This window comes from Rattus norvegicus, chromosome 14, assembly GCF_021556685.1.
Source record: "Rattus norvegicus strain SHRSP/BbbUtx chromosome 14, alternate assembly SHRSP_T2T, whole genome shotgun sequence".
In the NCBI taxonomy this organism is placed as follows: Eukaryota; Metazoa; Chordata; class Mammalia; order Rodentia; family Muridae; genus Rattus; species Rattus norvegicus.
The window spans coordinates 14,900,826-14,918,033 of NC_141547.1; the positions used below are offsets into that span (position 1 = coordinate 14,900,826).

Consider the following 17,208-nt stretch of genomic DNA (forward strand, 5'->3'; position numbering starts at 1 on the left):
CCCTCCCTCCCCAGCCTTCCCCCGCGAGCGGACGCGCTAGCGCCTCTGTCTCGCTTTTTCTTATTTTCTCCCCCTTCCCCCTTCCTTTTCTTTTCTTTTTTCCCCTTCCCCCCTTTCACCATTTCCCCTCGGAGGCGCTTCCCTCGGGCAGGGGCAGAGCCGGCCTCACCCCGCGCCTCTCCCCGGCCCCCGCCGCCCTATGGCGAGAGGGCGCCCCCTCCTCACCCGGGCACCAGCGGCAGCGGTCGGAGGAGCGGGACCGGCGGCGGCGGCCTCCGGCCCAGGGTCATCATGGAATTAGTTCGCTGAGTGACCCTTCGGCCGCAGCCGTGCGTCCCGCCCGAGTGCCCGCGCCCGCCGGCCCGGTTTGCCCTCTTCTCCCTCCTCAGTCGGCCCGGCCCTAGTCCCGCGCGCCCCGCCGCCGCGCGCTGAGGATCATGAGGTGGTAACGGGCCCCCGGATGACCCCGCGTCACCACTGTGAGGCCTACAGCTCTGCCGGGGAGGAGGAGGAGGAGGAAGAGGAGGAGAAGGTGAGGGCGGGGGCGCGACGCGGTCGCCGTGCGCGCTGCCGAAGTGGGAGCTCGCGGGGGCGCGCGCCGTTCCCCCGAGGACGGGTTCCTTGGCGGTCCTTTCCTGGGCACCTCAGGGACGCCCCCCTTGCCGTCTCTGGCAATGCTGGGTGGGTTTCCTTTCCCCAAGTAACTTGTAGCCACAGCCAGTGACCGTCGGGGGTGCCAGTTCCAGGCTGTGGGAGCCAGTGCTAATAAAGAAGGGGACACACCCCCACTCAGAGGCCACGGATCCCGCGTGGCCACAAAAGATAATTTACCCGGCAAAGCATTGTGAATGTCAAGCCAATAGCCTCCCTCCCCCCCACACCGGGCGCGGTAATTGCGGGTGGGTAACGTTACCCAGGGCTTGGGCGGGTGGAGGAAACTAGAGAAGTGAAGGAACTGAATTGCCTTGTAAAGGACAGAAAAATGCCGAATTTTGCAAGAAGAGCTAAATGCTCCCTGCTGAGTTACCTGCTCTGCTGCAGATCATTTTGGCAGAAGTTGAACATTGTAGTAAACTAGTGGAAGGTGTGAGGTAAATAGTTCAACGAGGTGGATGGATCAACTGAAGATCTTAGAATAGCAAAGTAAAATACTTAGGTTTCACCCTGTCAGTGAAGAGCCATTGAACATGTGAACAGCGGCCTCGTATACCTAGAGACTTTAAGGACAGGTAGGGCTATATGGTAGGACCCTGTCTTAAAAGGGGTTGGGGGTCTAGGTTAAAAGCCAAGAGTATTTGTTTATTCTGGTCATGCAATTCTTAAAAATTAAGAGTATTCAACCTACCTGTATGTTTGTTCATCCTTTAAATGGCTTTAGTAATACCACTGTCATAGGGTTAAACGAGGATTGCCTAGGCTAATAGGAACAATAGCTAGCCAAATAGCAAAGCATTGAGGGCTATTAGTTGATAAGCACCTGATAAGTGTAAGCTGTGATTTGGGGGAGGCATAATGCTAAATTTTGGAAACTGTTGGTGGTAAAGATATGGTTAGTTAAGAAACAGATCTAGCAATGGTCATGACGGTAATGAAATGCAAAGGCAGGGTCGTGTCCCAAGTCTAGATGCAGGGTAGTGTGTACCTGCACAATTCCAAAAGGCGATGTTACTAGATCGATAGCAATTTCAGTGGGAGGAATTGGGCCTGCCAAGGGCACTGCAAGTTGGAACAGCGGATAGCATGGAGATTTTGGGATCACCTATGACCTGTATTGCTGGTGCATAAAGTCAAGGAGGGAATAGTAGATATGAGGACCTTAACTAATAATATTAATAGAGTTGGCATTGTGATTACCAAAATAGGATAACTATTAATGAAGTTTGCTATTAATGAGGTTGTTTACAGCATTGTTTTTCACTCAACTCAAAATAAGGGGGTCCTGGATGTATGTTGGTAGTACAGCTTGATGATGTAGGGTAAGCATTTTACAAGCTTGTTAATGCAGAGGAGGAAAATGTAAAACCACTTTAAACTGCTAAGAAAAATTTAAAAGTTTAAGGTATTGCTCATTTAAATGTGTGGAATATGCCAAGCAAAATTCAAACTGAGCGTCTCAAATCCAAATTTGGAGAAAAATTCTGTAAGTTCACAAGTGGAAAATTCTATACCTTGAACTTTTCACGTGCAAAATTATTTTTAAATTATATAAAATTATCTGGCTATATGTAAGGTGTATATATAGATTCCATATTTATATTGGGTTCCCTTCTAATTATGTATATGTAAATATTCTAAAATCACACACACTATCTGAAACACTTGGACCCATCATATAAGAGATTCCCAACCTCTATAGCCCTTTCGTTTTTAGAGACTAAAAAGATCATTCACATTTTGCATGTGACTAATAGTGGGTATAGATGAACAAGAAACAATAAAATTCTATCATTCAAAAAAGAATTATCCTGGGAAGCTGAGACAGACATTCAGGGCTGGCCTGGGCTACCTAGCAAGAAAGTTCGCCTCTCCAAAAAAGGTAAAGAGTGTAACAACACTTTTAAGTGTGTTAGCAAAATTATTATTCATCTAGCTTAAATCTCTTAATATTAGAGGATAGACCTGTAAGTTTTTTGTAAAAGAAGCAAAAACTGCTGTCTACCTGTCTGTAACTGTCTTACAGGAGTGTAAAATTGTTTCTCCCACAATATTGGCAAATACACTTCGTACCCATTTTTTTTTTTTCTTTTTTTCGGAGCTGGGGACCGAACCCAGGGCCTTGCGCTTGCTACAAACCCCCAACCCCACTTATTACCCATTTTGATTGTCTTATGTATGTGGCATATACGCCTAGAAGTCAGTTTCTCCTATGAATAGAAATACATGGAATTACAGTACATTTTTAAATTTTTGTAAATGTAGTTTTGATGCATGTAGACTGTAACCTGCAGTTGATATTCCATTTATCTCTTCAATTAGGCAATGCCCCTTAAAATATGCCTTGTTTTTAGTACAGGATCCAGTTCAGTTAGAGCTGCATGTAAGCCAGAACCTCTTAATACTAATTCTCAGTTGATTTCACTGTTTTTCCTCATTGTTTCAGCAATGAATTATTTGAACAGCTCAAGCTAATATTTAATGTGCTTCGTAGCCAAGGATGACTTTGAACTTCTTATCCTCCTGTCCTCTGACTTTACAGCTGTGCACAAGGCCTGGTTCACAGTATTGTTGGTTGTTGTAGGTTTTGTTTGTTTTTTAAGTTTAAGGAAATGTTTATTTTAAAGACAAGGTCTACCTAAGTAGCATAAGTCCTCAGAAGTGAATGTTAGGCAGTGATTTGGGATGTTTTAATAATAGGCATTTTCAGGAATTAATTTTTCCATAGCCCCACTTTCTTTGCATCTAAGAAGTGTTTAATGTCTTCATTTTTCACTCACCTCAAAATACCTTTTTTTTTTTTTTAATATCATCTGAAATTTGAAAATCTTACTAAGGACCTTAATTTTAGAGCAGAGACTCCCTTAAATCGGTCTTAACCCTCACTTGACTTCAAATGGTTTAATGTAATTATTGAATTAATGTATTTAAGTGATAAATAAAAGTAATGGCCTTTAGTGATTATTTTTATTTCACTTTTAGGGAGAAAGTTTGGTACAACTATTTCTAAGAATTTCTAATATAAAAAGTTAGTGGTCTTAGTTTTTTGCTAGTTTTACACAATACTGAATTACTTTAATGACATTCTTGCCAACTTTAATATGTGGCATTTTAAAGAGCTATAAAGACCTATACTGCCTCATAACATTCTTATTTTGTTTTATAAATTGCTTATAACCTTATTCTGTAATTATGTGATGCACATTATTTATATTTGATTTTAATAGGTAGCTACATCAAGCTGGGTGGCAGGCAGATCCAAAGGGATATCATGAAGTTTCCAGGACCTTTGGAAAACCAGAGACTGTCTTCCCTGTTGGAAAGGGCAATCTCCAGGGAAGCCCAGATGTGGAAGGTGAATGTACCAAAAATACCTACAAACCAGGTAATTTCTCACTCGGAACAGGATCTCTTTACTAGGCATAGACTATTGGGTAATGTATATCGTGATGTTGTGTTGGGAATATTTGTACTATTGAACATGTTCTCAGCTGGTGTGCTGATGCATACCTGTAATCCAAGAGCTAAGAAGAGTTCAAGGCCAGTATTAGTTGGAGGCTAGCCTGACCTACACAAGACTGTCTAGGAGAGCAAGCAAAAACCTCTTAGAAACATCATCTTTCTGAAACAAAGCAGATAAAACTTCTTTATCTGATTTACAGGTAATTACATCCATTCATTTTCCTTATAGACTAATACAGTAGTAGGTTTATTTCTAACTGAGTAGTTTGTCATGAAGAGGGAAACATCTTCATAGTATTAAATTTAGGAGACAACAACAGCAAAACTCTCTTGTCAATATCTCTAAGGAGTTCAAGTGAATTACTGAGGTAATGGCAGCGCTGAAAGTCTTGAGACATTAGCTGAACTCTTTGCTGTTGCCTACACTTTTTAAAAATTATTTTATGACTTAGTACTTTGCCTGCATGTATATCTATGTACCCTGTATATGCCTAGTGCCTTTGGTGATCAGAAAAGAGGCCCCGGCACTGGAGTTTCAGATGGTTGTGAGCCCGTCCTGTGGGAACTGGAACATGAACTCATGTCCTCGGCAACTAAAAATGTATCTTCTCCCAACAGTTTACTATGTAAGATTTATACATCTTTTTATCCCTCTTGTCTCATAGGTGCTTGGAGTGTAGAAGAGTAGCCAAGAATTTTTTAATATTACCAGTGATCAAATGACAAACGGTGCTGGTTTACATTAGTTTTAGATTTATAGGCTGTTGAAGTTTGCATTTTCTGACTACTCTTAACTCTTCCTACAAGCTGAAGAAGTCTGTTTCACATTTCCTGTCTGTCAGTTTGCACACTGACCACTAGTTGACTTTGCGTGAGTACTGCTGTCTGTGGTAGGAACACTTAGGCACTGTCATTTAGTGGACAGTTTGGCTCTCTTAAGTTAGGCACAGTCCCACCGTGTTGTTGAAGGCATCACTAAAGAATAATAGTTATGATTTGAATCTTTACTTGAGGCAGCCTCTTCTTGTTCTGCTTTCCCATTTATTTTTGTATGAATGTGTGGTTTAGATTTCTTTAAATGTTTATTAAATATTGCTATACTTCCAGGTACAATTCTACACATTGAAGATATGAATAGAGAGAACTCCAAATTTCTTGACTGTGTTAGGACTTAAAACCTTCTAGCAGAGTTCTAAAAAGAGCTGTCTTTCTTCCTCCTGCCATCTCCTTAAGTCAGTATGTAGCTAACCCAAACAGCTGCACAGCTGTGACTGCAGTAAATGGCTGAATTACTATGTCGCCTGGTCTGTTAGTATAGCCAGGTTAACAGGTATCAGTGAGGTAATACCAGAGCACCAAACTGGCTCAAAACTTAGAAGACAAACCTACTTCTCTCCCCCTCCCTTTCTGAAACAACCTTTAAAACAGCAGGGCAGCTACAACACAATTTAAAATATTTGTAATCTGGTCACAAAGAAAGATACAAAGTATTTATGGTATTGCTTACAGAGTCATTCAGCTAGGTCATTCACCAAATGCTACACTAATATATGTGTTCCAAATTGAATAATTGTGAGTTATATTAATGAATTTCTTTCCTTACAACATTTATATATTGTCTCTGATATTGATTCTCTTATCAAATAGAATCTACAAACTAAATTTTTAAATTTTGTTGAAGGATGAATAAAATTCATTAGCCAAATAGTTTAGTTTATATATGTATGTGGGTGCTGCAGTGTTTATATGGAGGTCAAAGGATGATGTATGGGAGTTAATGTTCTTCCCCTCCTCAGGGGTCAAACACAGCTTGCTGGGTCTGAGTTGCAGGGCCCTCCTCCTGCTGAGCCATCCTACTGACCCTGAGAACAATAAACTCATAAATTGTGCAAAAGTTGATCTGAATGCTACAAATAATTCTTGGGACCAAACTAGTTACTCTTTACATGAAGCTTGCTGCTGTGTGACTGACTTTTCCTGAGGAGGCACAGTAAATGTCTACTCCGTGGTAAATCAGTGAGTTTTATTGGAGTTATATTTATTTACAGGATCAAAAATGACTCAAAGACAGATATAGCAAAGTCCACCCCAGCATGGGCAGCAACTCAGAAAGGCTGAAAATAGGGCACACACTGCCCAGCCTTGAGCAGCACCATGGTGAAGGAAGAGTTCCTCTCTAGTGGCTCAGTTGGTCCCCAGCCTTCCCAGGCAGCTCTTCTAATACCCATGACTAGAATGCCTGCATTTATAGATACCAAATGGGTTATTTTGTACTAAAGAGTTAGTAGTAAATTTTCTTCATATGACAATTCAGTTCTCTAGAAAAATCTCAAAATAGAGGGTTTTGTTTTGAAAGCAGTAGCTCCAGAGAAAGGAAACCGACTTGCTGCTTTCTTTGCTTCATGTAGAAACACACTAGAGGTGGGCGGGCATGAGGTCCTGCATATATTGTCTTAAGAACTTGATGTTCTAATTTTAGCTTTTGATTTTTTTCCTTAATTGTATCTGTTCTTACAGAAAGATTTTCAGGTGTGTATTGGAATTCCAACATTGTCATGTTCTTTTTCCTTCTGTTCCACCTGATTTTCAGCATCAACTTGACATCAGCATTCATTATTTTTGGGTAATAAACTTTTGAAGCCTTGGATACAAAATCTTTGAATGGACTTCTGGTTAAGGCACCCATAGTGAGTCATCAGGTCAGGACACTGAGAAGCAGAGGATGCAGGCATTTCCACCCTTCCACACACTGAGAGCAGAGGACTTGTGAATGATCCACAGGACATAGTTCTTGACAGTCATGCTGTCAAGCAATTAAAAGTCATAGTCTTTATTGATGGCCAGACCGAGACAGCAGGCTTGTGCCTCTGGAAAGGCTCTTGATGCCCAAGCTCAGGGATACAGAGTTTTTAAAGGCAAACCCACGAAGACAATAATTTATATTACAGTTAGATGGGGGTCAGAGTAACCTTGAAATGTTCATTCCTGGCAGAGCATTGTGATTACTTTACATGTACCATGCCAATGATTTTTGACTTACATCTTTTCCAGTTAGTTTAGCTTAGTTACTTTGGACCATGGTCAAGGCCTTGGAAATCTCATGTGTGTTGCCAAGGCAGATGTGATTGTTAGGATGGGATGGTGTTAGGGCATTTCACCTGTTTAAGGGCTTGCTTTAGTAATGCCAAATAATTCTACCTAATACTGAAACTTTGAGTGAGCTTGGTCTGAAGGGAATAGGAGAAAATATGGGTTTAGGCTTAAAAGAGCAGTCCTAATTCTTGGTCATGGACTGGCCTTTCTCCTGTTACATATTTTTAAGAGCTCATAAAAATAAAAAAGTGTAGTTTTTAACAGCTTCCTTTTACGCTGCTTGCTTCTGTTTTCTTTTACTTCTCTTGTCCTCTGTAAGTGCAAGGTCATTCTCATAGCTTGTTTTTAATTTTAACCTCAACCCTCAGTGTCGAGCAAACTGTGGCCAGGCAGGAGAGTATCCGGGTTAGACCTGTGGCTCCTCCCCGACCTCTCTCATAGGACTCTGCATTTCCCTTGTGACAGCACAGTAGAATTTGACTGAGATTTCTGGGTGGTGGTCATCTGTCCTTGCTTTCTGAAACATTTGTTACTCTTTAATGATGTTTTGAGTCGGGGTCTCAAGTAGCCCAGGCTGACTCAGACTTAGTTAAACTCCTGATCCTTCTCTGTCTACTGGTGAGTATTGGGTTTGAGGTGTGTGTTAGCACACCAGTTAAACTTTTAAACAAATGGCTATGGCTTCTTTATAATTTATTCAATATTGTTCTGTCGTGTGTTCTTAGTACTTATAGCAAAGTTCTGTAGAATACTTGAAGTTTGTAATAGTTGCATTAAATGAACTTAGGGAAAACTTACAAATGGTGACACTTCCAGATAATCTACATTTATTTGGCCGAAGTCCTTTTGATTACAAAGCAGTCCTGTCACAAACTTTAAAGTGATTTTTGTCGGAATTTTGGAACACTAAGGAATCAAAGGCTATCTGGTTATATGGTTTTTAAAAAAAGATTTATGCTAAGGACAGCTGAAACACACAGAGTTGTACGTGAATCACTTGGCGACTGGACAGATGAGAATTATCTGAAAGTTTGTAAAAACTGGAGTTTTCCTCTGAGTGTGGTAGCGCATGCTTGTGATGCCAGCATTAAGAGGCCGGGGCAGTAGGGTTTCTGAAAGTTCCAGGCCAGCAGGCTAAGAATAGCACCCTATCTCCAAAGAGACAAGGGGTCGTTTTAGTCCTCACATCTAGACCCTTGGCTTCCCTTTCTTCGCCTCTTACTGTGCTGACCCTAGGATTTGTATTTTAAAACTGCTTCTTTCTTGTATTTGTTGTATATATTAAGTTTGGGAACAGGTATAATCTAACTTTACAGTAAAAAGGAGCATTTTATCTAACATCCACCTCTGGTAGTGCAGTAGTATTCATCTGCTTTTTGGTCCATTCTAATTAATTTCTAATTATAACAAGGCTTCCTAAATTGGACCTCAGAAATGCTTCTACTGGGCACCTCACAAGCATGAGAAACTGAGTTTGATTCCCCAGAACCCATGTAAACATTCTGGGTGTGGTAGTTCACACTTGTAGCCAAGCATTGGTGTGGTAGAGGCAAGAGAATCTCTAGAGTTCAAAGGCCAGCCTGCCAGCCTAGTTAGGTGCTTAAGGCCAATGAGGATCCTGTTTCACAGGTGGTGGATGGCATTCTTGATAACCATAGTTGTCCTCTGGCTTGCATATTCACATGTCTGAATGCACACCAGTGTATACACACACACACATATTGCCTCTGGTCACTTAGTGAGTTCTGGTTCCATGTGTAAGTAATGCAGAGTAAAGCTGTGTTTTACATGACTGCTCCTTACATATTCAATGCTAGATCTTACTTCCACAGAGTCATCACTGTGCACACCCTGTTCTTTAACCGTCTTTCATCTGATGAGACTTACCTTTCTCCATTGCAGTATCTTCGTTCACTGGGTGGATTCTTGTTAGTGTTTCTTACCTGGTGTTGCAGATGTCATTAACGTGTAGTAAAATTAGACTTGTGCCTTTGACTTACTTTGGCTTCATTTATTAGTTTAGCCCTAAACTTTGTTCTATTTAGGCAACAATACAGTGTTGGCTTATATCCTTTAGCTGAGTGGACTTTATGTATATTATGCATGTGTTTGCTTTTTGGCATGCAAGGCAGTGAACCCAGCGTCCGGCAAATACTGAGAGAGAGCCTAACTCTAAGCTTTATCACCACTACCAGCTGTTTCCTCGATCGTGAATACAGAGGTGTTAGCCTGCAACTTAGAGTACATTTGTTTCCAAAATATTGCCTTTTTTAAATCAGAATTTTATCTTTTTATTGATGGTTTACTTTTCAAAAATGTAACTTAATCTTCTTTAAGGAAGATGCTTAAGTTATTTTCTAGTATTTTTCCTTTTAACTGTAATGTGTTTAGTTCATAAATTTTCCTTCTTAGGCTTTAGGGTTTTTTTTTTTTCGTTTATCTACTTAGTGTATGTGGATGTGCACACCCATGTGTGCATGGCATTTGTGTGGGATAAGAAGACAGCTTTGTGGGCGTTGGTTCTTTCCTTCTACCATGTGGGTTGTAGGGGTCAAACTCAAGTTCTAGGGTTACCAGCATAAACCTTTATTCTCTGGGCCATCTCTCTGGCTCCTAGACTTTAGACTACAAACAGAGCTGCCCAATCACACGCAGTTTCTGTTAGGTGGACACTTGAGTTCTAAATTTTCAGTCACTGCATTTTTCAGTTCTAGCTTTTGGGTAGGATTTATTTACCTAGTACAATTTCATCATTATCTTTTTAAATATTTATGGTGGGTGTGAGTGTACACACAGAAGGGGGCTTTGTATGCCTCCTCCTTGAAGTTAAAGGTGTTTGAGCCACCTAATATGGGTGCTGAAATCTGAATTCAAGTTCTCTAATAGAGCAGTTAGCCACTGAGGTATCACGCCCCTCTGCCCCGTGATTCCTTGTATAATAATAAATCCTATATTCTGATAAAGCTCTGCATTCCTGTTGTCTGGTTTCTTCCCTGGTCTTTAGTTTATTTACTTAGTTCTTTTTATGTTTCTGATAAATTTTTGATTTAACACTGAACATTCTTTTATTTTAAAAGTGATACAGACTTAGTTATTTTTTTGTCTTTGGTATTGGGAGGTCAAACCCAAGATGTTCTGTCTACCAAGCAAGCACTCTACCATTTAGCTACATTCTGAACCTATAGGGACTTAGCGGTATTTCCCTCTGTAGAGGGCTCAATCTTCTCTCTGGTGAGCAAACTGAATGGGGATTAAACACTTCTATCTAAGGAAGGACTGGGCTAACTGAGGGCTGGACCATAGTTGGATGTGACTTCTTCACCTGTTAATAGGAGTGAAGTTATGTGTGTGTGCACTTAGGTTCTTACATCTCTAACTATAGATCTTTAGTTTTCATCCAGGAAATGTTTTAAAAAGAAAATGAGTATTAAAGTTTGAATATAAATTATCTCCTGCAGACTCAGTACATAGAAGCTTAGGTCCCCAGCTGATGACACTGTGCTCAGAGGTGCTGGAAACTTTAGGAAATGGGGCCTAACTGGCCTCTTTCCCCCTCTTTTATTTGCCTGCCTCCTCTTTCCTACCATTTCCCCTTTTTTGTCACTTAGAATCCTATCCCATCTTATCCTTTTTATTTATTCGTCTACCTCCTTCCTTTTGTCTCCTTCCTCCTCCAGTGATCACACTGTAATTTCTCAAACGGGGCCAGTATACATCTTCCCTCCTTGTAAATTGTTCTGTTGGATACTGGGTTACAGCTATGAGAAAAACTAACTGGTACCATCAGCCCAGTGACTTTTTATTCCTAAAGATTTCTGACTTCCTATTTCTACTCTTCCTTGGTTTTCAAAGTCCCAGTCTTTCACTCTGACTTCCTAAGTGCTCTGCTGGATAACTCCTAGATGCTTGCTCTGATCTCACAGTGTTGATTGTAACTTCATTACTTCTCTCCAGAATCATAGTTTAGGACCTGGTTGTCACAGCAGTATTATAGCTTAAAAAAGCACACCCAGTGTTTTGAAATTGTGTGTGTGTGTGTGTGTGTGTGTGTGTGTGTGTGTGTGTGTGTGTGTGTGTTAAGTAAAATAGAGAAAGAAGAATTTGAGCTAGAAGGAATGATTAAGCAAGGAAGCGGGGTTATAAAATTGCATGGTAAGGAGGAATCCTAGTCTAGTACTATTGCAGTATGAGTTAATGCAGAAAGTAGTAAAAGGTATGCAGGAGTGGAAAGGTAGAGGGCTTTTGTCAAGCATGGGAACTATATACTACTGTTCTCAGTTGGTGAGCCTTTTAGACATTAAAACTGAGCCAGACGCATGGTTGAGTAAAGGAGACTAGTAACATGTTATTGTGTCTCACCGTGTGACTGCTCTACATTCTTAAGAAGTACTTGTTCAACTTTACTCAGCCCTCTTAGCCTCTTTAAGCATTGCCTATGAGAAGTGGTGTCTGGGACTTGTACTGTTCCCTTCTGTTCACTGATCCTTTCTTTTCTATATTAGAGAAACTTAAGTTTGGAACTTATTCTTCATAAAGCTGTCCAGATAGGTTTACTGGGGAGTGCTTTTGAGCTGATGAACAGTGGTCTAGAATCAGCATTACTGAAGTGCAAATGCATCTCAGCTATCACCTTCTGCAAGTTTTGTTAGTAACAGGGGCTTTTTTGGTCCAATTCATCTTTCTGTGACTACTATGTTTAAAAATGACTGATGTATAACATTTTATGAATTTCTGTTCTTAATCAGGTAGTGTAGAGGTAGGGAAGAAGAAAAGTAATATTCATTCCTCTTCCACATCATTTGTATGCTTATACAGTTTATATTACTTAGCTACTGTAACTATGAGAACCATCTATACAGGTGATTGTGTTCCTTCTGTTCCTCTTTTATAGTTCTCCTTAAATTTTCATTTTTGTATTTGTTTATAAAGTTAACTGTACTAGATAAGGATAGAGTCTGTTCTTTGGAAATGTTTTTCCTGCCTCTTGACTGTATGTCTGACGTGGCAGTGTAGTTAGTGTTGTTGTTGTGATCCCTAATCATTGTTCCTTTTCTCCCCCGAGAGGCCCCCACGTACCTCAGATGGTATCACTGCCTACTTCTCTTTTGTGAATTTGTTTCTTCATTGTTAGTTTATCAGGTTGGCTGAATTTTCCATAAGTGTTTAACTTATTTAGAAGAGACTACCTTCTCTGTCAGAGATCTTTAGGGGACAAAGCTAGGTTTTATTAGTAGCACCTTAGGGCTCTAAAAGTACAGGAAATTGTGTAATTAAGGACCTTGCAACGGATACATGCAGGGTTCTAGCTGTAAGGCTGTAGTGATATCCTCTTCCCTAAAGAAGCGATAGCGCTAGACAGTATTGTTTCATCAAAGGGTTGATTCGCCCTGTGTTATTGATGGCCTGACTCCAGGTATGTTACACACTTACAGGTGTGTAATGCTGTTGTTGGAGTGCTTGTCTAGTAAACATGAAGCCCTGAGTTTAGTACCCAGCACTGCGTACACCAGGTGTGGTGTGCACACCTGTTACCTGAGAGTAGCAGGAGAGTCAGAAGTTTAAGGTCATCCTTGGCTATAGCAAGTTTGAGGGGAGTCTGAGCTACATGAGATCCAGTCCTTTAAAGAAAGAAATATGACCACTGTTTTCCTGTCAAACAGGATATGAGTTTCCATGGTATTCATGCAGTTAGAACCTTCAGGCTGGCAGCTTTATTCTCAAAACTTCTTTAAGTCTTTTTTTTTTTTTAATCATGAAATTTTAGAATTGATTCCCTGGGCAACAGTCTCTGGGGATCTCTGCCCGCCTTAGTCTTGTTTGCTCTTCTGAAGAGCTTAACTAGTTTATTGCCTTGGGTTTGAAATCATCTCTGTCCTCCGTAGGAAAGTCCATGGGCTTAAACACCAAGACTTTTTGTCTTGCAGCACACATGATCCTCAACTTCTCTTTTTAGGATACTTCTTAGTTGCTGTTTCTTCTAAGATTTCATTATACTCCCACACCAGGTATTAAAAGCCTGGTTTAATACCTTTTGTGCTCTGTCTGAAGTATATACAACTTTACTTATTCATCAGCTTTGTAGTGAGTTGTTAGTAAAATAGATCGGAGGTCACCTTTATCTTACTAGTATTTCTGTTCACCTCTGGGAAGTCGTTCCAAAAGGGTTGAACAGAAGGTAAGCGTATGTTAATTCCCCACTAAAAATACCCGTTATAACCAAGTTTAGAGCTAGGTATAAGAATTATGTAAGCATAATTGGTGTGGCTAATGTAGAAGAATACTTTGTCATGTCACAGCTGACAAGCAAAATGACAGCAAGTAGAAGAGGGGGACTCACTTGCAATGAGAAGTCAGCAGCTGCAGTAGCAGGGACATAATGAGCAAAAGTCACTCCTGTAACTAGAACAAACCAAAACCAGTAACACAATTCTAGTTAGAATTCCTGTTTGAGGAGCTACACCCTAGATACAGTCATTGAACATTTATTTTAATAGCTGTTAGGTATTTTTGTAGGATAAAAGAATTAATTTAGGTTGGCATTAATCAGGAGAAGTGTCCTATGATCACTGCACTGTACTTCATAAAGATAAGTTAGTATCATTGAAGTAATTTTGTACTCCATTGTGTTACATGGCACAGTGTGGTGTAAGGGTCTAGGGCATGGGGCTCTGTTGGTAGTTTGTCTCCATGTGTGAAGCTCCAGAATCCCAAGCTCTGTGTAAGCTGGGCTAGTGCACCTCTGCATCACAGCCCCCGGGAAGAGGTGGAGGCAGCCTTAACTACATAGTGAGTTTGGGACAAGCCTGGGCTACATATGGCCCTGTTAGTAATCCTTAGAAGGATCTTTCATTTAGCATCACTAGTACACTAACAGTTCAGTCACGACTGAAATTAAAATAAAAGTAAAATAATTACTACTCTTTTAAAGTAGTATTTTAAAACTTAAGCTTTTACTCAAAAGTTCAAAATAGTATTTAGGTAAATTAAAAAAAATTCCTATTGTTTTTAGAGAACTAATCCTTCTATTTTATAGTCTATTTATATTCCCTAAGATAAGTTAACGGATATTTTCTGGCTCAGAAATTACTTCATTCCTAAAAAAGTTTGAAAAACTTAAATTAACGATGAATAGTAATTAAATTTTAAAGTGTTTTGTTCCCTAAATATCTGAATTTAATTCAAATTGTATATATTTGGTAAGATGAATAGTGACAATTTTGGTAAAGTATCAGATGATAGTAAATGTGATAAGATATATGGTAAATAAATTTTTCATCTAAGTGTGATTGTGAATGATCTTCAAACTTAAAATGTTTAGTGCATTTTTTGTTGTATTTCCTAACATGTAAAAGTATGTTGCATGTATTTCTTTTGCGTGTGTGGGCGTGCCACAGCACATGTTGGAGGTTAGGGAATCTTGGAGGAGTTGATTCCTTTCTTTTACCATGTGAGTCTCAGGGAGTAACCTTAGGTCATCAAGCTTGGTAGCAAGTGCTGTTACCTGCTGGGCTGTCTGTCAGCCCTGTGTTTACAAGCTTTAAAGGATAACTGAAACTTTGCAATCTCTTCTTTAATTATTCCCTTCTAGAATGTTTCTCCATCCCAGAGAGACGAAGTAATTCAGTGGTTGGCCAAACTCAAATACCAGTTCAACCTTTATCCAGAAACATTTGCTCTGGCAAGCAGTCTTTTGGATAGGTTTTTAGCTACAGTAAAAGTAAGTATTATAAGATACATTCAAACACAGCTTCTTTTTCAGTGACTTTTGTGTAAACCAAGGTTTCTAGTAAACATTCTGGCATGATAGTAGATGTAGAGATTGCGTGAGGACATTATCTCTTGTTTTAAAACTTTGGGAGTGACTCTGTAAGTTCAGAGTTTTGCATAGCTTTTATTCAGTGACTGGTATGAAGGGAAGAAAAGAAACTTATTTTTGTGCCTAAGAAGATGTAAACTGGGGGAATTATAAGCTTAAATGCATGTTTAGGTTTTAAAAACAAAGAGCTCAATTCAAAATAATCATTAATGTTTTGTTTTTGTGTTTTCCTTTTAAAATTTTAGGCTCATCCAAAATATTTGAATTGTATTGCAATCAGCTGTTTTTTTCTGGCTGCTAAGACTGTTGAAGAAGATGAGGTAATGATTTCCTTCAAGGTTTATTCTTTATGTTTGGGTGGGTTTGCTTGGAGGGTTTTTTATTTGTTTTTAATGAAACCTCTATCACTAAATGGAAGTATTGCAGCTCTGAGAGGAAAGGATCCTGGCAGTCAAAGGCAAAGAAATGCCACAAAGTCACATACACAACAAGCCTCACATTAGAGATTTATTAGGCTGGCTGCCTCTTCTCAGGAGAGAAGCAGCAAAGAACTGAGCAGGTGGCAAATTTTATAGGGTTTCCTAGGACCATGGGGGTTGATTTCCTGGGATGGCTTGGAATGGTAGAATTCTGTGGCCTGTTCTGGTTTTGTTTGTTTGTTTGTTTGTTTGTTTCCTCTGTGGGGTGTAGTTTGGAAAGTGCCTGTATCTTGAAGGGCTGGAAACAATCATTAAAGAGTATTCAGGGGCAGGGCCAGGCCACTTGAGCCTTGTGAAACTTAAAAATGAATGCTATATTATAAACTCCAATTTTAGATAAATGTTTTAAATGCATTGTCCCTCTGATATACTTGCTTTAGAAGATTAGCTCTCTCTTTGAAAGAATTATTTATTTACTTGGCTTTTTTAAGACAAGATTTCTTTGTGTAGCCCTGGCTGACCTGGCACTTGCTTAGTAGAATAGGCTCTCCTCAAACTTAAGAGATCTGCCTATGTCTGCCGTCCAATTTTTAGTGTTTTGCCTCAGTGTATGTAAAGTACACTGTGTGCATGCATGCCTGGTGCACACAAATCAGAAAAGGGCACTGGTTTCCCTGGGACTGGAATAAAGACAGTTGTGAGTTGCCATGTAGCTGCCGAGAGTTGAACTTAGGCCTGGGAAGAGCAGCCCTGCCCTTAGCCACTGAGCCACCTCTGCAGTCCTTTTGGGTATGGAATATTTTTTTCTCTATTTACATTTCTGACCTTTGTTTCCTATTCTGTTTGCCTTGGATAGAAAATTCCAGTGCTAAAGGTATTGGCAAGAGACAGTTTCTGTGGATGTTCCTCATCTGAGATTTTGAGAATGGAGAGAATTATTCTGGATAAATTGAATTGGGATCTTCACACAGCCACACCATTGGATTTTCTTCACATTGTAAGAATATCTAAAATGTTTTAGTTCTTACTTGGTCCAGTCCTGGTCCAATAACTTGGACAGAGGTTGTCTCTTCATATGGATTCAGGGAAAACTATTAAAATTAAGTCTAGGAAAGAATTAGACTCTGGAAATGTATCAAATTACAAAGCTTAGTTACAAACTTGCATCTTATTTCAGGTACACTTCTTAGATGTCTTCCTTAAATAACAATTTTGTGTTTTCTTTCCACACCCACAGTTCCATGCCATTGCAGTGTCAACTAGGCCTCAGTTACTTTTCAGTTTGCCCAGATTGAGCCCGTCTCAACACTTGGCAGTCCTGACTAAGCAGCTACTTCACTGTATGGCCTGCAACCAACTTCTGCAGTTCAAAGGATCCATGCTTGCTCTGGCCATGGTTAGTCTGGAAATGGAGAAACTCATTCCCGATTGGCTTCCTCTTACAATTGAACTGCTTCAGAAAGCACAGGTATCAAGTTAACTTTTGTTCATTACACTATTTTTTTCATTGGTTGAATTGAGAGGGTTAATGTATGGTAAACTCAGAGGAGTGTGAGATTTACTTCATGGTAGAAAAGGCCCTGACTTCAGTTTTTAGCTTTAAAAAAAAATCAGTTTGTAACTGGCATCTTCAAATGCCACCTCGGTATGATGAAAAGTTTAGATACTAGAAAAGTGAAAACGTAGTAGAGTAACAGTGCTGTGTGTTAGCAACTACTTTAAAAGCCTGTTTACCCATGCCACCTAAGAACTCAAGTTTAGATT

At 39.9% G+C, this 17,208-nt stretch overlaps 2 protein-coding genes across 4 annotated transcripts in view; one reads left to right on the forward strand and one right to left on the reverse strand.

Moving 5' to 3' along the window:
* Positions 1 to 17,208, reverse strand: part of Septin11 (septin 11) — a 147,064-nt gene that overhangs the window by 36,330 nt on the left and 93,526 nt on the right. The window lies entirely within an intron of this gene.
* Ccni (cyclin I) overlaps positions 1 to 17,208 on the forward strand; it is a 22,690-nt gene continuing 5,482 nt past the window's right edge. Inside the window, exons 1-6 of one of the 3 annotated variants that reach the window (XM_087582417.1) lie at positions 1 to 532; positions 3,882 to 4,039; positions 14,798 to 14,926; positions 15,271 to 15,345; positions 16,301 to 16,441; positions 16,682 to 16,912. In XM_087582417.1, coding sequence (XP_087438543.1) covers positions 3,926 to 4,039; positions 14,798 to 14,926; positions 15,271 to 15,345; positions 16,301 to 16,441; positions 16,682 to 16,912 — 690 coding nt within the window. In that variant the 5' untranslated portion in view covers positions 1 to 532; positions 3,882 to 3,925. 3 annotated transcript variants of the gene reach the window in all.